The sequence below is a fragment of the Euprymna scolopes genome, chromosome 18, assembly GCF_053919585.1.
Source record: "Euprymna scolopes isolate OS-2025 chromosome 18, ASM5391958v1, whole genome shotgun sequence".
NCBI lineage: Eukaryota > Metazoa > Mollusca > Cephalopoda > Sepiida > Sepiolidae > Euprymna > Euprymna scolopes.
In genome coordinates this window covers 125,877,597-125,897,775 of record NC_136499.1, presented here as the reverse complement: position 1 = coordinate 125,897,775, position 20,179 = coordinate 125,877,597, and the positions used below count along the sequence as shown (strand labels likewise).

At 32.1% G+C, this 20,179-nt stretch overlaps 1 protein-coding gene across 9 annotated transcripts in view; it reads right to left on the bottom strand.

The window, feature by feature from the left end:
- LOC145297806 (uncharacterized) overlaps positions 1 to 20,179 on the bottom strand; it is a 411,153-nt gene that overhangs the window by 2,661 nt on the left and 388,313 nt on the right. For all 9 annotated transcript variants that reach the window (XM_080144118.1, XM_080144120.1, XM_080144117.1 and 6 more), the window contains 5 exons: positions 15,842 to 15,988; positions 13,922 to 14,016; positions 10,230 to 10,324; positions 9,166 to 9,262; positions 5,219 to 5,307 (listed from right to left, as the gene is read on the bottom strand). In XM_080144118.1, the coding sequence (XP_080000244.1) occupies positions 5,219 to 5,307; positions 9,166 to 9,262; positions 10,230 to 10,324; positions 13,922 to 14,016; positions 15,842 to 15,988 (523 nt within the window). The remainder of the gene's footprint in view (positions 1 to 5,218; positions 5,308 to 9,165; positions 9,263 to 10,229; positions 10,325 to 13,921; positions 14,017 to 15,841; positions 15,989 to 20,179) is intronic.

Genomic DNA, 20,179 nt, shown 5'->3' with positions numbered 1-20,179 from the left:
GAAAATGAATAAAGAAAAGTTATAAGCTTTTATACTTTCCGTATTCTTTTTCATACATTTCCATTTATATATATATATATATAACTACTTCATTTATTCACATAAATTTAATATACGAAAGTATAGATTTATGCGTAAACTTTAAGTATTTGCTTCAAAAGTGCTCAATATGTAGGTAGAGCTAGTTAGTAATTTATAAAATATATATGGCGATTAAGCTACACTGAATATAATCGCCATATATATTTTATAAATTACTAACTAGCTCTACCTACGTATTGAGCACTTTTGAAGTAAATACTTAAAGTTTACGCATAAATCTATACTTTCGTATATTAAATTTATGTGAATAAATGAAGTAGTTATATATATATATATATATATATATATATATATATATATATAAAAATGGAAATGTGTGTGTATATATATATATATATATATATATATATATATATATATATATACACACACACACTATCATATAAAAGTCACTTTGTGTATGTGTGTGGGAGTTCCTTCCTTGTAAATTCCGAAATGGCTTTGTCTATCTTTTGCAAATTTCACACAAAGCTAATTTATATGTCTGGTAGTGACACTCTGGTTCTTGCCAGATAACCGAAGTTAAGCAATGTTGAGCCTGGCCAGTACCAGATGGATGATCATTTGGAAGGCTAGGCACTGTATGTACCTTCTGGGAAAATTGGGCGTGGGTCCAGCACCCTCACCCTGTAAAAAGAATTATTGTCATCTGGAGGTATAGTTCAGTGGTAGAACATTTCAATACAGATCGAATGATCCCCTGTTCAAGTCCAGGTGTATAAAATATCATGTTTAAGTGTATTGCATGACCAGGCAATATGTATAGTCTGTTTATTATGCAAATATTATTGGTTAGATATGTCCATACAGTGGAATTATTATTGGTTAAATATGTCTATTCAGTGGAATTCGCCAGACCAAAAAGGTGTTATATTGAAAACAATGTCAAGATTACAATTGTTTTTTTATAAGATATTCGGGTGTGGTTTACGCTTTAGAAAAAAAATGGGGGTTTTGGAAGGAGGTGTGGTGAAGGAAAGGAGTAGGGGTGAGGGATTGAAGGAAGAGGAGGAAAAATGATCTCATATGACCAAGCTGTAGTAGCAGGGAGGTATTGGTATTATTTTAACTTGGTGGTTGTTTATTGGCCTAAGTTTTCACTTTAATCTAAAGTAATATTATACCTTCATCATATTGACTTCACTATCTTTGGTTTTTATGGTTGATTTTTTTCTTTTTTGGCAGCGACTACATTGTCCATCTATTTTATTGTTAAGTTCTATTTATTTATTCCTTGCTTTATCCGTTCATTTGTTTCTCATTTTCAAATTATTTACTTGTTCATTTATAAGATATACTAGCCTGGATGCCCTGCGTTGTCCTGGTGTTTGGAGGTGTGTATTGAGCAAAAAAAAAAAAAAAAAAAAAAGTAGCAGGCAGGCAGGCTCGAACCTGTACTGCAAACGATGAAATAAATGTGAAATTTTTTTTTATAAAAGTGACATCTTTGTTGTTGCGTCCATCGCCAAACCAGAAGTGGTGAAGGTTAATATAAGGCTAGTCAATCGAAAAGAGATGAATTTAGAAAATATCGGCGGAAAAAGGGACCTATCCTTGTAGAAAAGTGCCCAGTTGAGAGTGAAGGAATTAATGTTTTTAACTAATTTTTCAATATTTGTCTTCCGAAGGGTTGAGCTTCAAAACAATACCGATCTCGTGAAAATCGGTCACCTCTATTGAAAGTTTTAGGCAGACATAAATACATTTAAACAGAAAGGTGAGATTTATATAATAGATGTCTATAGATAAATAAGCCTATTTATATGATTTAAATAAGGGTGGTATACTGGGAGTTATATTTTTTCCACTCTATCACGGTGTCCGAAGTAATTACAGTGGCAAGGAGGGTTTTCATATCTATGAACTTAGTTTCGATGGTTGTCATTCTTTCATTTGGGTTGTTTAAATATATTTTATAGGTTTATATGCTGCGTTTTAGAGATAGGTTTTACATGCATTAAAATATATAGCCATTGCTATTGGTGGTAGAGAAGGTTTCTTGAAATGAGTGTAAATTAAATACATCTGGTTCTGGAATCTCGACTCACAATATCTTAATAATTATAAAACTCTGTGGACCGCCTGGCATCCTTTTTTGCTTGCTTGATATGTAAAACAATTTTACTAAGAATTCTTCATAGGTTTTAGTTTCAATTCTAGCTGATGGCATTCAAGTCATATTCTTTAAATTCTGAAATCACTACTATATATGGGTACAATATATAATAACTGATAGGGAATAGACACTACAATAATATATATATATATATGAAATATCCGTAAATTAAAATATTATATTTAAGTGTATTTTACGACCAGCTACCTTTATTAGTATACACGTGCGTGTGTGTGTGTGTATATATATATATATATATATATATATAGTAAGTTATGAAAATACATATGGCAATTAAGTTACAATCTTCCACGTTTCATTCCCCATAGAGAGCCGTCTGGTTAAAATGCATTTTAGCCTGATGAGTCCCTACCAGAATGAAACGTAGACGACTGTATGTAACTTAATAATGATTTTAATAATAGGATGCTCTATTGATTATTAAGCAAATTCTTTCCTGAAAGAAATTTTTTAGAAGATAAAAAAATTGCTATTGTATAAAGTTTTGTAATGTGCATTGATAAACACTTATTTAAATATATTGGTATACAATTTTTTACAATGTTGCGTTCTATTTCAGCTGTGCTTAAAAAGATGACATTGATAAAAACATGTTATATTTTTATTGTTGATAGTGACGATCAAGTCAGGTTTAGTGAGTCAGGAAAACACTAGGACAGGAATTTGACAGGGTGGTTTTCTAGGGTCCAATCGCAAATCGACGGACTATCTCAAATTTGGGGTTGATATTTATGACAGCCAAGCATTCACCTGCAAACACCTATTGTGCTATTTTGCATTCACTGTAAATGTACGAGGGGTGTGCAATAAGTAATGCCCCTGACCCACTTCCAGTTGTCTGATCTAGCTGAAATTTTGCATGTGCAATGATTTATATCTCTACGGGTTATGTAGCAAATTACAGTTCTGAACTAATTGTGGTTTCTGTTTTACAGGTGTTTGAACTGAGTCAGGTATGAAATGGAGCCTGTTGAATGTCGAGTAGTGATCCGGTTTTTGTATTTGAAAGGACGCACACCACAGGAGACTTATGGTGATAATGCCCCATCATATGATCTTGTAAAACGCTGGTATCGTGAATTCAAACATGGCCGGAAGTCTGTGGAAACAGCTCCCAGACCTGGTCACCCCCCCCCTTCTGCCATTGATGAGGTATCTGTCTGTCAAATTGAGGCTGCCATTTTGGAAGATTGGCGCATTACTATTCGCCAAATAGCCCAAGATGTCAAGATTAGTACAGGATCTGTGGAAACTATCATTCATGACCATTTGCATATGCATAAGGTGCCTGCCAGATGGATTCCCAGGTTGCTCACACCATTCCAGAAGCGAGAATGCATTGAGTGCTCGAGGATGAAGTTGGAGATGTGTCAAGAAGATGAGTCAAAGTTTTTCAAAAGACTGATTACACAGGATGAAACTGGGGTCCATCACTATGATCCAGAGACCAAAGCCCAGTCAATGCAGTCGAAGCACTTGGACTCACCACCTCCAAAGAAGGCAAGGGTGCAGCCCTCCGCTGGCAAGGTCATACTCACAGTCTTCTGGTACCACAACTACAGGAGCTTATTATGCTTCACTTTTGAGGAAATTAAGGGAAGCTATCAAGAGGCGGGGCAAGATCAGCAAAGGTACCCTCCTCCTGCAGGACAACGCTCTGTTTCACAACTCGCATGTGTCACCATATGAAATCCTCCTCCATCCTCCCTACTCTCCTGACCTTGAACCCTCTGACTTTCACCTCTTCCCGGCCATGAAGTTGTTTTTGAAAGAAATGTGTTTCCCAGATGATGCAGCCTTGATTTCTGAAGTCACATCGTGGTTGGAAGACCAACCTGGGGTGTTCTACAAAAATGGTCTCCAGAGCTGCATTAAACGATGGGAGAAATGCATAACTCTGGGTGGTTCCTATGTAGAGAAAGACTAATAACTGCGCCAAGTTTCGTTGCTCTACTGCTATGGGAAATGGGTCAGGGGCATTACTTATTGCACGCCCCTCGTAGAAGCATTTAGCAAGAGGATATTACCATTTTTATTATTGGCTTCAATCAACAATTATTTTGTTTATGACAATCATGTTATGTTTTTTTTTAAAAACTTTTATTCAAGTAAATTATATTTATTGTAAACATGCACCTTCTGGAACAAGCCGAATTACATATTTCCATCTGCAGCTAACATCAGGAGGTGGTTTCAATCAACATAGTTTTTTTTGGGGGGCGGGGGGGGGAGATGGCTTCAACGCAAATTAACAATCATTTTATTTTTAACAATCTTGCTTTCTTTTGACCAGATACAAATTTGTAATAAGTATTTTTAGATGATTGTTTATATTACTCGTTTTGATCGGACTATTGTTCTTGTGCAATGTTTCGGTCGGATGGTCTTTCGACCGTCCTCAAGCACGTTAGTTGCTTGGAAAAGAAAAGAGAAAAGATATTTTTGTATTCTTTCAGTTAGTCTCTATTTTATGGCTATTGTTTCATATTTGTGAAAAAGTTGATTGCCAAGGGGGAGGCAACTCTAATAAAGATCGACAGGGGATTATCTCCCTTTCATCGCCAAAATGTTAAGGGTGTACAATGTTTGATTTTATCTACAATTAGAGGTTCCCAAATGCTACTAATCTCTAGGCTTGGTCTGCTTAGTAATTTTTACCTCCTTGTATCAAGTATGTTTATTCCTTCGCAGATGACCTGGCCTAGATATGAGGAGTCACATGCTATGATATGAATTGTATCATTAAAAATATTAATATATATAATATACATGATTGAGTATGCATAATATTGAAAAAAAATATTGGTGCTTTATTTTAATGAATAAAATGTTTAATTTGTCAATAAGATTAAGACCTCTCAGCAGGCTTAACAATAATAGAAATTAATGAAAGTTTAAATAAAAATTGTTTGTAAAGACAGATTTCATTTTTTAGCAAATCAACAAAATAGTTCTTTATAAAAAAAAATAGTAACGTACGTTTACTTCTGTCAGGAAGTTGAGTTGGATCTGGAGTTGCCGGTTCCCCATGAATGTCTTCTGGTTCCATTGGATTACGAAGATACACTCTAAAGAAACAGAAAAAAAATAAAGAAAGCAGAAACTTAATGAACAATCAAGAGAACACTTATCAAAAACTAGAAAACTAACTGACAGCTATCCCCACGCTACCAAATAGCTCCATAAATGATATAGAATTATGTAAATGCAATGTATTCAGTATATCAAATATAATGTATGGTATGTAGGGAGTTCTACATTGGTAGCACAGTTAGGCCATTGCACATACGCATCACAACCAAGGCATCCTTATTTTATAAACACTTATCCAACAACCACAACAAAGACATACAAACAAAATATACTAGTTACAAAAAGAAACCAAGGTAATCAGATGTGAAAGATTCACTACTAATAAAAAAAACAAACCCAAAATAACAGAACAGAACTAAATTGCCGCCTCCTCATATAAACACAGGAACACCAACAACACTCTTGACATGCACTCACTACTTGTGATAACAAACAAATTATATTATGATCACTAATCAATAACAAGGTTAAATAGAACAGAGAAAGTGTGTGTATGTATATATATATATACAAACACAAATAAAAAAAAAACAAATAAAATAAAGAAATTAATATATCGAAAAACAAACAAATAGAAATGTAATAAAATACATGGATTCCTTCTTTAAAAAAATATATGCATATGTGTTCATTTGTGTATGCATATATACATATATTGACATGTACATTTTGGCAGGGGAACTATTCAAAAACATATTTAGAGTGATCTCCCTTTCTTTTTTTATCCCCCTCTTCCATTGAAGAAGAGATACTACTCTTTAAAATTAGGGACATCAACACCTACCATCTTATACGACACATCATGTTGGCAAATAAACGTAATATAATTGAAAATTATTGAAAATTTCTTCTAATATTGTCATTCTTTTATATGCTAACTCGTGTCTGTGGTGTTTCCCATGAACCGCATTGATATAGCCTTCAAATGCAACTTCTTTCACACTACACACAATGCTTCAAGCAAACTACAACATCCTTCTCAATAAACAATCATCATTTATAAAGATTTTAGTGTTTTGAGAGCATAATCCCCAAATATGGAAAGTCAGCCCAAGAACCCCAAAAATGAAATTTTATTTAAAATTTTTTTTTATTTCAATGTACTCGAACTAGCTCTCACAAAACGTTTTACCAGAAGTCATTGTTGATTAATGCCCAATTTACCAACAAATGGCATTCTGGGTCCATTACATGACAAAGATCACTAGTATAGCATCTCACACTGTCAATATCTGCAACAAAGAGATGAAATTTTCAAATCATGAATGCATGAGTTCAGTCATCATAACAATGCAATTGGCAATTCCCTCTGATCTAGTCGGGCGGAATAAAAAATAGGAGGCATTACTTTTGGAACGTCTGCCATATATAGCAGTTACAAAACAAATTGTATGTAAGCCATAAAATGACCGAAAATGGTGACAGGATTTAAAATCCAATGACTAATAACTGTCATTTAAACGAGTATAACAAAGACAGACACTTTGAAATGGTCCGATATTTGAAAATTAAATGATTTACAACGGATCAGAAAACAAAACAAATTTGTGCTTAGTCAAGCGTCATTCTAAATAAGCACCTGCAAATATCAAATGAGACACAAGAGAAAAGTTAAAATAAATACAAAAATTAAAGAATTAAAAAGAATATTTTTGATGAGATTTTCTTTCATTGAATCTATTCATTCTTTAATTCTTTTTTTTTTTTTTTTTTTTTTACATGGTCACCACTTATCAAGGCCTGGAAGCCACTCAGGAATAAGGGTTATTGCGTGTACAGTAATCAATGGGATAGTATCTTAGTAATCGTTAATATTGGAGATTTGATAAAGTGTCTTACTTAAGGGGATGGTTTGTCAGGAATTTGTTTATGTTGGACTTGAAGGCATCCAAGTTGTAGTCAGGTGGGGAAACAGGTAAACGGAAGAGAGTTCCATAGTCGTGCACTTCTAAGAAAGAAGCTTTGCTCATAGAATCTACGTTTTGATTTAGGCACAGATAAAGAGTGGGGAAAATTATTGACAGTGGTTTCAGCTAGATAGGTGTTTATCGTGAAAGATTGGCAGGGGGACGAGAGATTGGAGCTCAGATGAGCACTTGCCATGGAAATAACAATAAAACAAAGACAGGCTTGCAACGTCTCTTCTGTCGGAGAGAGGTTGCAGGGAAGAGAAAAAGGCCATCCCCCACTAAGCCACAAAGTCTATTTTGTACTCTGTCAAGGCAGGATAGGCTGTTTTTAGCAGCTCCTGCCCAGATGTGGCAGCAGTACTCCATTCTTGGACGTACTTGGCTTTTATATAGATAGAGAATTGCATCAGCAATAATCTATAAAGTAAATGTACCTATTTAGTACTAGCCGAGAGACCCAGACGTTGCCTGAGATTAAATGAAGACCAATAAACAGTCTACACTTCCAATAATTTTATTGTCATTGAAATCGACTGTTTTTCAATCAAATTGTTAGGGACCCATCAGTGCACCAGAAAGAAGCTTCACATGTCTATTCACATTGAGTTAGTCCACAATACATTATTAGTCTACATTGAACTGTAGAGAACTTGATATTGCTTTTATAAAATTATTTTTATATAATGGCTTGCATTATAGTTTTAAATGCAAAAGTCAAGTATCATGATTCAATTGTGCTCTAAACAGAAATATTCATCTCGAACACACTCCGCCTTATCAAAGAACCTACTGTTGATTATATACACCAGCCCCTTCTGCTTGTGCAGTGATAAAATTTCTCAAAGGTACTTGTGATGTTAGGCTGTATAAGGATGTTAACTTTGGTCAAGTGCATCTAAAAAGTTTTATCACTGCACACGCGAAAAGGCCCAGCGTATAAAATCAATTATAAATTCTTTTATAAGACAGGGGCACGTTCGAAATGAATGTTTCTTTTTAGAGCACAACCGAACCATGATACTTGACTTTTGTACATTTAATTTTAATTCAAGCGATTATGTAAAATAATTTCTATAAAATAAACAGTTGCTTCTTTGATAAGATAATACATTCGAAATGAATGTTTTTGTTTAGAGCACAACTGAACCATGATACTTGACTTTTGCATTTAAACTTTAAGTGAAACCATCATTTAAAGATAATTTTATTAAATCAATAAGTTCTCTACAGTGCAATGTGGACTGTGGGTGAGGGAGGGAGGCACGTGAAGCTTCCTGGTACAATTCAGGAGGGGGGGGTCCTTAACTAGAGCAGGCAATCAATTTTATTGAAAAATGGCTGATTTTACCGATTTTGACGACAATAAAACTATGGAAGGGTGGAACATTTTTTGATCCTAATTCAATTCCGGACAATGTCAGGTCTTTCTGCTAGTATATATGTGTATATATATATATATATATATATATATATATATATATTATATCACATTATAAATGAAATCAAATTGTTATAAAACTAAAAAATAACTTATGTTGTAATTTGTAATGTAATAGCAATTTATAAAATTATTGGACATAAAAAGTTTTCGAAACATTTAATAAGGATTCCATAAAAAATTTAGAAGCGTTACAGAGTAATTTGTTCCTTTTTTTTTTATTCAATTATTAACAATGATTAAAATGGCTGACTTTGTTTGGAAGAAACCAAAATGCATTACGATGGATTTAATTGCATCGCATTATTTATTAAAAGAAAAGAAAAATGTGGAAGTCATGTAGAGGTGAGGAACACACAAGAAATAGTCACAATTTTATTGATATCCACATTTGAAACCAAAATGCATTACAATGGACTTAATTGCGTGATCAAATTATCAGCATCTGACTCACATTCTCGTCTCTAAATATGAGAAATACTTACTCGTCTATAAAACGAGGATCCCCCCACGTGCTGCCACCAATGTCCCCGTGGCCTGTGTGAATGAAACTGTTTTTCAAAGGTTTACTTATATCTTCACCTGAGTTTTAAAAAGAAAAGAAAAAGATTTTTTTAAATATAAAATATGAATATTGCTTTGGATAATAAACTACAATGGAGACAAAACTTTGTTTTTTTTTTTTTACACAATACAGAAATACAGAAAATACAGAAATACAGAAATACAGAAAATACAGAAAATACAGAAATACAGAAAATACAGAACTACTACTCTGCAATTTTAGAATACTGTAGTTGGATTTTATTTTCAACATTTAAAAAAAATTTTAATAGTATTTTTATTAATATTTAAAACATAATTTAATACACAGTAGAAATCTGGCATACAACATTAATCTGCTCCGGGGTTGGGATCGTATGGTGAAATCGCTGTATGGCAGGGCCTAAGCAAAATTTTATACAATCCATATTAAAAATTAGTAACAAAATACAATACAATATATAATACACATGTATATAATCAAATAACATTATAAATAACACCATAAGCCGGGGCAAATACCGTGACCATGGGGCGGGAAAAAATCATATTTCTACATCGTAACCTGAAAAAAACGTATCCCAGTGTTCTATTGTATTTATTTTGATAAAATTTTTTTACTGGACATAAAGAATACAATATTCAGGGCTTTTTCAAGACATTTTCTATATTTTCAAGAATAAGCCCTTTTCAAGGCAAAAGGCAAAAGTCAAAATTCAAGGACTTGTGCGAACCCTGAATACAACAAATGATTATACGTCAGTTTGACTGCCAAGTATAACAACTTGTGCTAACGCCTTCTTTGCAGCAGCCTTCGCAATGTCCTCAATGTATTTGTTCCAGTTCATATTGCCTGGGAATGTTAGGCTGAGGAGCTTGAAGAATTCTCAGGTAAGGTGTTATAAGCAATCAAAATTATCAATCCTCATTTTAAAAGAATTTTAAATTTGACATATGCATAAACGCTTGTTTTTTAAAAAAAAAATCAAAATATAATTCACTTTACCTGCCAGTTTCCTTTGCGGGTCAACTAAATGCCGAGGGAAGGGTCCTAATTCCCCTGTCCTCTTATTCTGTCCTTTCCACCAAAAATTTTCTGATCTGTTCAAAACATCAATGATTAAAAAATAAAACATGAAAACAGACAACATGAATTGGCTTTGGAAAAGTCTCCAAAATAATATCCGACAATTCTTAAACACTCAAGTCACAAAAACTAAAACAGATTAATTGGTTTGATTGGTTTCTTTTATGGCATATCTTTTTTTTCTTTTTTTTTTTTTTTTTATAGATTATTTGATGTAGAATCCAGTCATTTTTATAAAAAAAAAAAAATTATGCTCCCAGTTGTTTATATCTTCAAATATTTATTCATGGTGTTTGGTTTGGTTGTTTTGTAAGTGGTTTTTATTTTGGCTTATTTTTATTTTCAATTTGTTTTTTTGTTTTTTTTAAATAAAACCTTACTGAAATCAAAAATAAAAGTCAATTTGCCAGAGTAAAGGCGTGTAGAGGGTAGGTGGGTAAAAACATTGCAATTGTTAAAAGACTAGGAAGGAAGATTTAAACACAAATGTGAAAAGTTTTGTCTATGAGATGAAAACAATTGAATTTAAAAGCAATAAGTATGGTGTCACTAAGGGGAGAGAGAGGGGAAAAGAGAAAGGAAAGAAGCAAACAAGTCCACCACTGTTGTTTTATTGATTATGCTTGTCAGTAGGAATTTTAATGAGTAAGATTAGGTTTATTTAACACAGGTTTTGAGTAAGTTAGCCATTTTTTTTATATTAAATCAATTTAATTATACTTAATACATCAAAACATATATAAACAAAATAAGACAACAAAATTATAATTAAATAAACATTAATTTATTACAAATTGTTTAAAAAATAATGATGTAAATAAGGTATTCAAATTCTTTGGATCATTCATGCGTACTATATAGAGTATTTCAAAACATTATGATGCATTATTGATGAAATAACTAACCAGTTTTGATGGTAATATAAGGGTGATTAATTGAAAAAAAAAAAAAAAACTTTTGGGTTTATTTATTTATATATTTGAACATGAAGTAATTAAAGTTATCTGCCCTTAGATAATTTTGTTGACAAGGCTACCATGTCAAATTTTAGTTTGAATATGATAAGCAGCTAATATACGTTTGGTCATGGAAATTACATGATTTTAAATAAAAATAGGTTGTGTTGGAGTCATACCGAAACCCATTCCATTGTCAATATTAATGACTAAATACTACAAAATTACTGCATAATATATACAGTGATGTGCTGTAAACGGGGGAGGGGGTATACAAAGGGAGGTAAGTTATTCAAATATTGGTAAAATTGTAGAATAGGTAATGCTTGGCAACAAATAAAAAAAAAAAAAAAAAAACAATTTCTATAAAATGCATCCAAATGAAGTTCTTTACTGAACCCATTTCAACAGGCAGAAACGATTTGAAAGTTTTTTTTTTTTAAATAACATTTAAAAATATTCTTCTGAATCATTTATACCATCACATTAAAACTATGTGGGTTCCACCATTTTGTTTGGTCTAAGTGTCCAAGTGCTAACTATCCTGTAATTTTAACATATAAAAAAATATTGCATACTTTAAACTATATGGATTCATTAAGGAATTTCAGTCTGATACATTTTATATAAATTATTATGTTAGAGAGAGAGAGGAGGGGGGTATGGATTCTTGAATGTTAACTATTTTGTACTTTTCAACCAATTTTTTAATACTTACTTCTCTTGCGTAAAGAAAAGGCCGATGAAATATATTTTTATAGTTTTGAGTTTTTTTTTAAATTCCAAGCAACATAGGTGGAAGCAGTAATTCTCAATATCAATTGAAGAGAGTGAATTTTTTTATAATCATTATAAAAGGTTAAACTGTGACCCATCCCCTATCAATTATTTGAAAAGAAAAAAGGGATTGTATTTTGTTATCAGTTTTCAGTGAGAAGTAATTGTTTCCATTCAGAAAGGGAGGAGGAGGAGTAGAGGAAGAGATTAAGCATCTCTCCTTTAACAATTACAAGACACCTCTCCCACCACTGATATCCATGACAAATAACACCCTACCTAAGAATTCTTGCTTCAAACTCCTCAGCCTAACATTTGCGGGCAAAACAGATACATATGCGGATATTTGTGAAAGTTGCTGCAAAGAAGGTGGGATATCTCTATCGTGTTAGAAGAATATTTGCACCAGAGAGTATCCTGTACCTCTACAAGGCCACCATTCGCCCATGCATGGAGTATTGTTGCCACATCAGGGCTGATGCATCTACCACTAGCCTCTCCCTCTTGGATAGGGTCCAACAAAATGTCTTCAATCTAACAAGTCCCACTTTGTCAACTAAGCTCCAACTCCTGTCCCATCACCACAATGTTGCATCTTTGTGCCTGTTTTATAAATATTTTAATGGAATGTGCTCTGATGAACTCGTTGCACTTGTGTTCCCTCGACGTACATATCTCCGACAAAACTGCTTAGCAACAAAATCTCACCCCTCCTCTGCTGAGGCCAGAAAGCTTTCTACTCAAATAGTTTCTTCCCTAGAACAGCTAGACTTTGGAATTCCCTTTGTGCTACCTGCCTCCCTGACATGCAGAAGTTTAAATGTAATGTAAACCAACATGTTGTCACTCTTTACTTGGCATGCTCCCAAATAGTAGCCCCTTATGTTCGATGCTGAATTGCAAAAAAGAATGAGAATTGTCTGGAAATAGACATAAACGATTTTGATACCTGAGTGTGTACTCTTTATTTGGAATACGATTTAAAAATAATTTAAATTTTTAAAAACACATACAGTACATATATAATATTAAGCTCTATCATACTGATAGAATATCGAGTTAGATTTTGCAAATTGATAATTCTTTGTAGTTGATCCAAAAAGAGTTTTCTTATTGAAATATAATATTGTTACTAATACTAAAAAGAAAATGGCCAATTTTAATTTATATATATTTTATTTACACAAACATTGGTTACATTTGGTTACATATATACATGTTTCAACTGCAATTTTATTTAAACTTTAGCTTCTTCAGGCGATATTAAGTATAGTTAATATGATGTGTAGTCGGATACTCTACCACTGAGCTATATCTCCAGTTGACAATAGCTCTGTTTTTTTTTTTTAAGAAATGATTTGTTGAGAATTGAATCTCCCTTGGCCGGTGTAATGTAAAATATTCCCCCTGTAAAAATTCTTTTTTATCTGTAAAAAAAGGAAAGCTATTTTTAGGATTGGATTTTTTTGATTTTTGATATTTATTGGATAAATTTCTGGACAAAACATGTCTAAGAATACTGCCAGACATAAATTACCTTTGTGTGAAATTTGCAAAAGATAGGCTCAGCAGTTTCGGAAGCTATAAAAGAAGGAAGTCACTCACAAACACACAAAAAAGTGACTTACTCTTACACATTCACAATCCATATAGATAATCTGGTACGCTTAAGAGAGAAGGAAAGGGAGAGAGAGATGATGTAACTCTTCAAAAATGCAGAGCCTTAAGTTACTTTTATTTGTGAAATTTCCTACTTAAATACAATCCTATTTTTTAACTTATGAAATGATATAAGCAGGAAGGAAAAAAAGGAGGAAGAAGAGGAAACTTGTTATCAGTGAAGTGGACCTAGCAGATGTTTACTTTAAAAATACTTACTCTCCATTCAGAACAATTATATGATCACCTTCTTCAATTTCTAATTTGTTAGGCTCGCAAAAATTCTGAGTTGCTTTCATATCTTTTGGTCTTATCTGAAAACAAAAATAAACATTAAACTTTTCTTTTTTTTTTTTAAATCAAAGGCAAACATGAATTCCCATGAAATTTATTTTTAGTAATAATTTTTTTTTTTTATTGTAATAAAATTAAAAAGAAACAAACAAATGAAAAAACAAAAAAAAAACAATACTTCATAATCAGAACGGAATAAAACAAAAATAATTTGTTCAAATTAAACTCTTAAAAATTGGGCTAGGGCTAAAAATATATAGAAATCTAGCCTGCCTGTGTGCCGGCATTGCCTGAGTAATTAGTTTAAATGACTAAATTGTAATACTACTACAATTACTACTGATGATAATAGTAATACTGAGAAAAATATAATACAAATAATGATGATGATACTACTGATAACAATAAAACAAATTACAGCAAGAAAATAGTAACTTTGCAGATATAAAATACTAAATAGAATGGTAATAAAAAAAAACATTAATAACAATAAAATAAATAATAATTACAATAAATTACGTTTGATAATCATAAAAATAATGATAGTCTATATATATTAATGAAATCAAAGTGATGTAGTGTTTACCTGATGTACACAATGGTAAACTTCAAACAAATATAAATACCAGTATTTATATATAGATAATTTAATCCCGACCGAATAAAAAAGCTCAATACGCAATAGATAGTAGAGCTTATTATAAAAGAAAGAAAATTAAAACTATAAGTTGAACGTTACAATCAAAATTTATTGCTCGACTGAATACTCCAAAAAACAATTTACAAAGTCCTTATTTCACGGAATTTCAAAGAATGCTATTATTGTTATTCTTCTCATCAGAGGACATAAAGAAATCAGCAAATTATATTTGTAGCAATGCTAGAATTTGCTGGTTATGGCATTAAGTGAAACTGCAATTTATTGTATTTATAAATTGTCAAGAAAAGAAGTGAAAAAATGTTGGATATGTAAAAATATATAAAAAAAATATAAAAATATATGCTGCTAAGATGAGTATGTTACACATTGTCCAAACACCTAAGCTCCATTTGTTTGCACAGAGAGAGCATCGCTTAATATGCTAGTAGCAGTTTGTTCTTCACCCATTCCAATACAATTACCGATTATGTATTAAATTCCTGATTCAGAATGCTACTGAAAGCGTCAAATAAAATCAAGGATGCCTTCAGAGGAAAGTAAGTACCCCCTTTATTTGTAGAGAAATGACAATAGTTAAGAAATGATCAATTAAATCCAGAGTTAGTGTCTATCAATGTGAAAATAAAAATGATTCATTTTCTAAACTGTATTAAAGTACGATAACATTAAAAATTGTGTTTAATTTTTGATAACATTAAATAAAATAATTGACTTTTTGGCTAGGATCAAAGTGTAGTATCTGTTCTGATACTACACTTCATCTTTTCTGACCTCGATCAGTGAAGAAATCCATCTAGATAGAGCAAATTTTTATTTTTGTTCTTATCCAGAGTGTCCCTTTTTGGGGAGCTGGATTTTCTCCACATTAAAAACTGACCTTGTGTCCAACTCTGCCCTCGTGGGGAGGCAAGTAAATAGGAACATTAAATGATACAAATAGCAGTTTGACTCCTAAAGAATTTTTTTTTTTTTTGTAAATTTTAGATATTATTTTTACAGAGTTATGCTGATTTAAAAAAAAAAAAACTTTGTAGGAGTTTGTTGTGTATTTTTGATGTTTTAGCTTGACATACAAACACACAGACTACTGCCTTTTATATAATAGCAAACTATTCACCATTATCTCAAAACACTTGTTAAAATCTCTGGTTGTGCATGACAAAATACATGAAAAGATACCTTACCTTACAGAGATAATCTCGCAGGGCCATAAAGGTCGGCCGATCCTGGGGTTTATATGCCCAACATTGCAACATGACTTGATAGATGTAATTAGGACAATATTCAGGTGCACTAAGACGTTCATTTTCAGTGTCTATCTTATGCAGAACCTTGAAGAAAAAAAAAAAAAGAAAAAAAAGGGAAATTAATTATTAAATTATTTACTAGCGAAACCCACATCAATCCCTATAATTTACAGTTAATTTTTTTTTTTAAATAATGTCCGTCAGAGTAAATACTATTAAGGTAAAATAGGTCTTCTGATTCTTGTCTAGAATTCCCCCTATAATAGAAAACAATGATAAAGAAAAATCTGTATGATGTATGTACCATACTCCAAAAATCATGTAAATTGATCAAGTAATTTTATTTTTATAAAACAAATCATTTTGAAGCGATTCATGGGAATTCATAGGCATTACAACATAAGGACTACTGTGATAAGAGATAAGTCAGATTTGTGATGTTACAGGGAAAGGCTGTCCCCATTCCATATAAATAAAAAGAACATGAGATAAGTGAAAATGAGATTAGAATAAGCCGAGACTCGAACCTTGTAAGCAAGGTTAAGAATTGGAATGTCAGAATTTAGTCTACTGATAAATTCTATTAGAAATAGTTAGATATTGTTTATATTGTAAAAAGAATTGATTGTTCATTCTGTTTGGAATCGGAATGTTAAAAAGGTCAGCCAAAAAGAATGAACAATACAAATTAAAAATATATTGTTAAAAAAATTATACGTTGAGAATTCTTTTGTTGTTAAAAGTGTGTTTGGAAAAACATGCATAGCCACTTGAATTGGTTACGTTTGGGAAACACACTTCTGACGTCATAAACGAAGGGGGATTCTCAATATAGGGGCTAGAGAGTCCGTCTGAGTCCGTCTGAGTCAGACAGTGAGACAGTTGAGAGTCAGTCAGTTGGCAGTCAGTGGTCAGCTGACCCTTTGGAAATGAAGGGTAGAAGATTAAAAATGTAGATACAAGTGAATTCCTGACGTTCATTCGACCGGTCGAGCCGATAAAGACATCATCATCATATTTTTTACGTGTTGTCTCGTGTCGTCATTCAGTTACAACAGAAAAAGATAATGTGTTTATCATCAATTATAACGAACTCTTGTGTAAAGCCTTCCAAGTATTATGTGTACCATCTCCTCTATCACAAGAAATGTCTCCCCTTCTCCAAGATGTGTTATAAGAACTGATATATAAATGTCTTCTCTCCATCATCACTATCGTTATGTCTCTATTACATGAGTCCCATTATATATGTGCCCGTCATCTCTCTTCAATATGAGTACCCAGCTATTCAACAGTAAGAGGGCAGACTTAGTGGGGAGCTGGGCAGCAAGATGTTCGTTTACATCACACTTAAATTTCTGTAGGGAAACTGGGAGAAAGGAGGGAATTTCAAAGGCAAGGAATTCAAATAAAGACACGATCAGTGTAGAAAATCTTCCGACATCTAAGAACCTTTACAGTGAAGGGGTGAGATTTTGTTGCTGGTCAGGAGTATTTACAAAGTGTTTTTTAAATAATTCTTATGCACTATATATCATTTGAGAAAAAAAAAAAAAAAAAAAATGGATACGTTTTTCAAGGATTTCCGATTCCTCATTCCCTGAGCAACGTTTAAAGAATGTTACAATATTTTTTTATTTGGATTCTTGTGACTACTGTTCTCATCTTGACTGCCATTTTCACAACGTTTCAGACAATGTCATCTCCAACCGTCTTCAGAAGCTTCTGCCAAACTCAGGTATGTTTCTGTCAAACCTGTGGTGTAGTGGTTAGTATGCTTGGAAAAAATTAATAAAAGTTATATTCTCCTGAAGGTCGAAGGTTCAATCCTCAGTGTGGGCGACCGAAAAATACAAAATTGCAAATTACTTAGTATCTCCACCCAGTCATGGCTGACAGAATGAGAGCATGCTACTCTCATGAATTGAATTAAATAAAGGGGTCTGTTCAAAATTCCGTCCAAATTCTCAAGCTCAACAGAAACATTCCCGAGTTTGACAAAGTACACTTGAAGAAGGTCAGAAGTTACATCGACTGAAACGTTGTAAAAATGACACTCAAGATGAGAACAGTAGTCCGATAAATCCAAATAATACAAAAAAACAATCCATATCTTAAAAATTCAGAAACGTAATTTTTTTGTTTTTTGTTCCGTAACAAAAGAGGGATTGGTCCTAGTAATTCACTCAGGTTAGTCTGTTCATTTGTTCTGCACTTTTCTTAATAACCATGCCTTGGATTAAAAAAAAAAATTTGCACAAACATTAATCATGGTAAAAGTAACTTTTTGCCAGAACAGATTTTCCAGGATAACTCTGGTTGGCCCCACCCCGAAGGGGGAATTATAGGGGTAAAATTGCCCCTAAATCATTCATTTGTTCAGTTTCCTTAATAACTACGCCTTGGATTTTAAAAAGTTTTTGCACAAACATTAGTCATGGTGAAAGTAAATTTTCACCGCATGTTTGGATTGCTTTTTTTTTTTTTTTTATTATTATTTAGATTTTTCTTTGATTGGAAAATGACAACTTTATGACAAACCTTTTAAGCAATGACTTTGTTCCGACTCCAGACCCAAGTGAATGAAATTGATGAAGATGGAAAAAAGTGTAGAAGCACATATCCAGATTTAAAACAAAAATAAATTTTCTTTTTAGAAAGGCACACATTGGAGTATACATCATCAACTGCTAATCATAGAACCATTTTTCTCAGCACAAGTTAGGTTTGTTTATGCTAAAATATATCGTCATATTACTAACCAGGCTTGTGTAGTTACAAGATTTGTTATTCTAAAATCTTCCAATATTCAAACTGTCGATTCTTTGAAGATTCTTAGCATTTTTACCAATTCTACAACCTTGTCACTCACACATCATTCTATTATTGTTGGCATCATCACTGACCAATATTAACCTGATATTATCTATATAACAATATTGCAATAAATTTTTTAATATTATTATTTAACTAGTTATACCTACCCAGCGTTGCCCAGGATGCTGTGAAATAATTTTATGTTTTTATTTGCACATTTTTTAAACTTAATATAGACATCTTCGTTATAGTCTTCAGCGCTTCTTAAATATTAGAACAAAAAATCAAAAGCCGCAAATTTGAATTTCCATTAAAAAGCAATGATATCAACTTAGTTATGTCAAATTAGTTAAATATTACAGCATTTATTACATAAAATGTGTACTTTCATGATTTCACGATTCGTTCATCCATTATTTATGAATTTTTATTATGCTAGTTCTCCTATAAAATTTGATTTTTTTTTTTAGTTTAAAAAAAAAAACAAAAAAACCCTACTTGATTAATTTATGTGATTTTTGGAATATGACATTTTTGTTCCGTGATGAGTATATACATAATAAACATTTTTTTGTATTTTTTTTTTTTTTTTTTAATAGGTTGAATTCTAGACTTGTATCCCCCAAAATTATCCAAGTAGGCAGAAGAGGAACTTATCTTGCCTTTGGTAACATTTATCTGTGGTATATATTTTCAGCCCTTTCTTGTTTTGTTGGCTTTTGTTAAAAATGCCCCCCCCCAAATGATTTTTTTCAAAAGTAACTAGAGAAAGGATAATGGAAACACGTTGCAATAGTGTAGTGTAGTTAATAAGCAAGAAATTGAAGATAAGCAAAATATGCAACAAGTTTTAACCAATGACAGAAGATGTAATTTTGTTGCCTTTCCAGAATATGAAAGAAAAATCAAAAGTCAAAAGATTGAATTTCCATTAAAAAGCAATTGTTATCTACTAAATTGTCATGTTGCAATTAATGTATTTTTATGATTTCACGATTCATTCATCCATTATTTTAGGTTAAAATGGGTGCTTGTTAACAGAGTCGACAGATTGATTTTTTTAAGCAAAAAAATATGTAATTGTCATGCTGAAAATAGTAATATATCCAAAAATTAAAAAAGAAAATCATTGAGTAGAAAGTTATTTATAGTCAAAAGTAATTTTCATGGAAAATTGGGTAAAATTGCATTTTTATTAGACGTTATAAAGTAGGCAGTAGGAGGGACATAACTTTGAAGAAATATTTTAGATTAGTTGTTTATGGCGTGCAATATTTTTTGTCTATAGCGATAAACATTTTTTTACCGAAAACACAATAGCAGTTGTTCTACTCAAAAAATTTTGTAATTTTTGGATATATTACTATTTTCGACATGACAATTAACTAAGTCCTGCTTTTTTTGTTTAAACTGATATATTTACAAAATCGATTCGTCAACAATCTTAACAAGCACCAG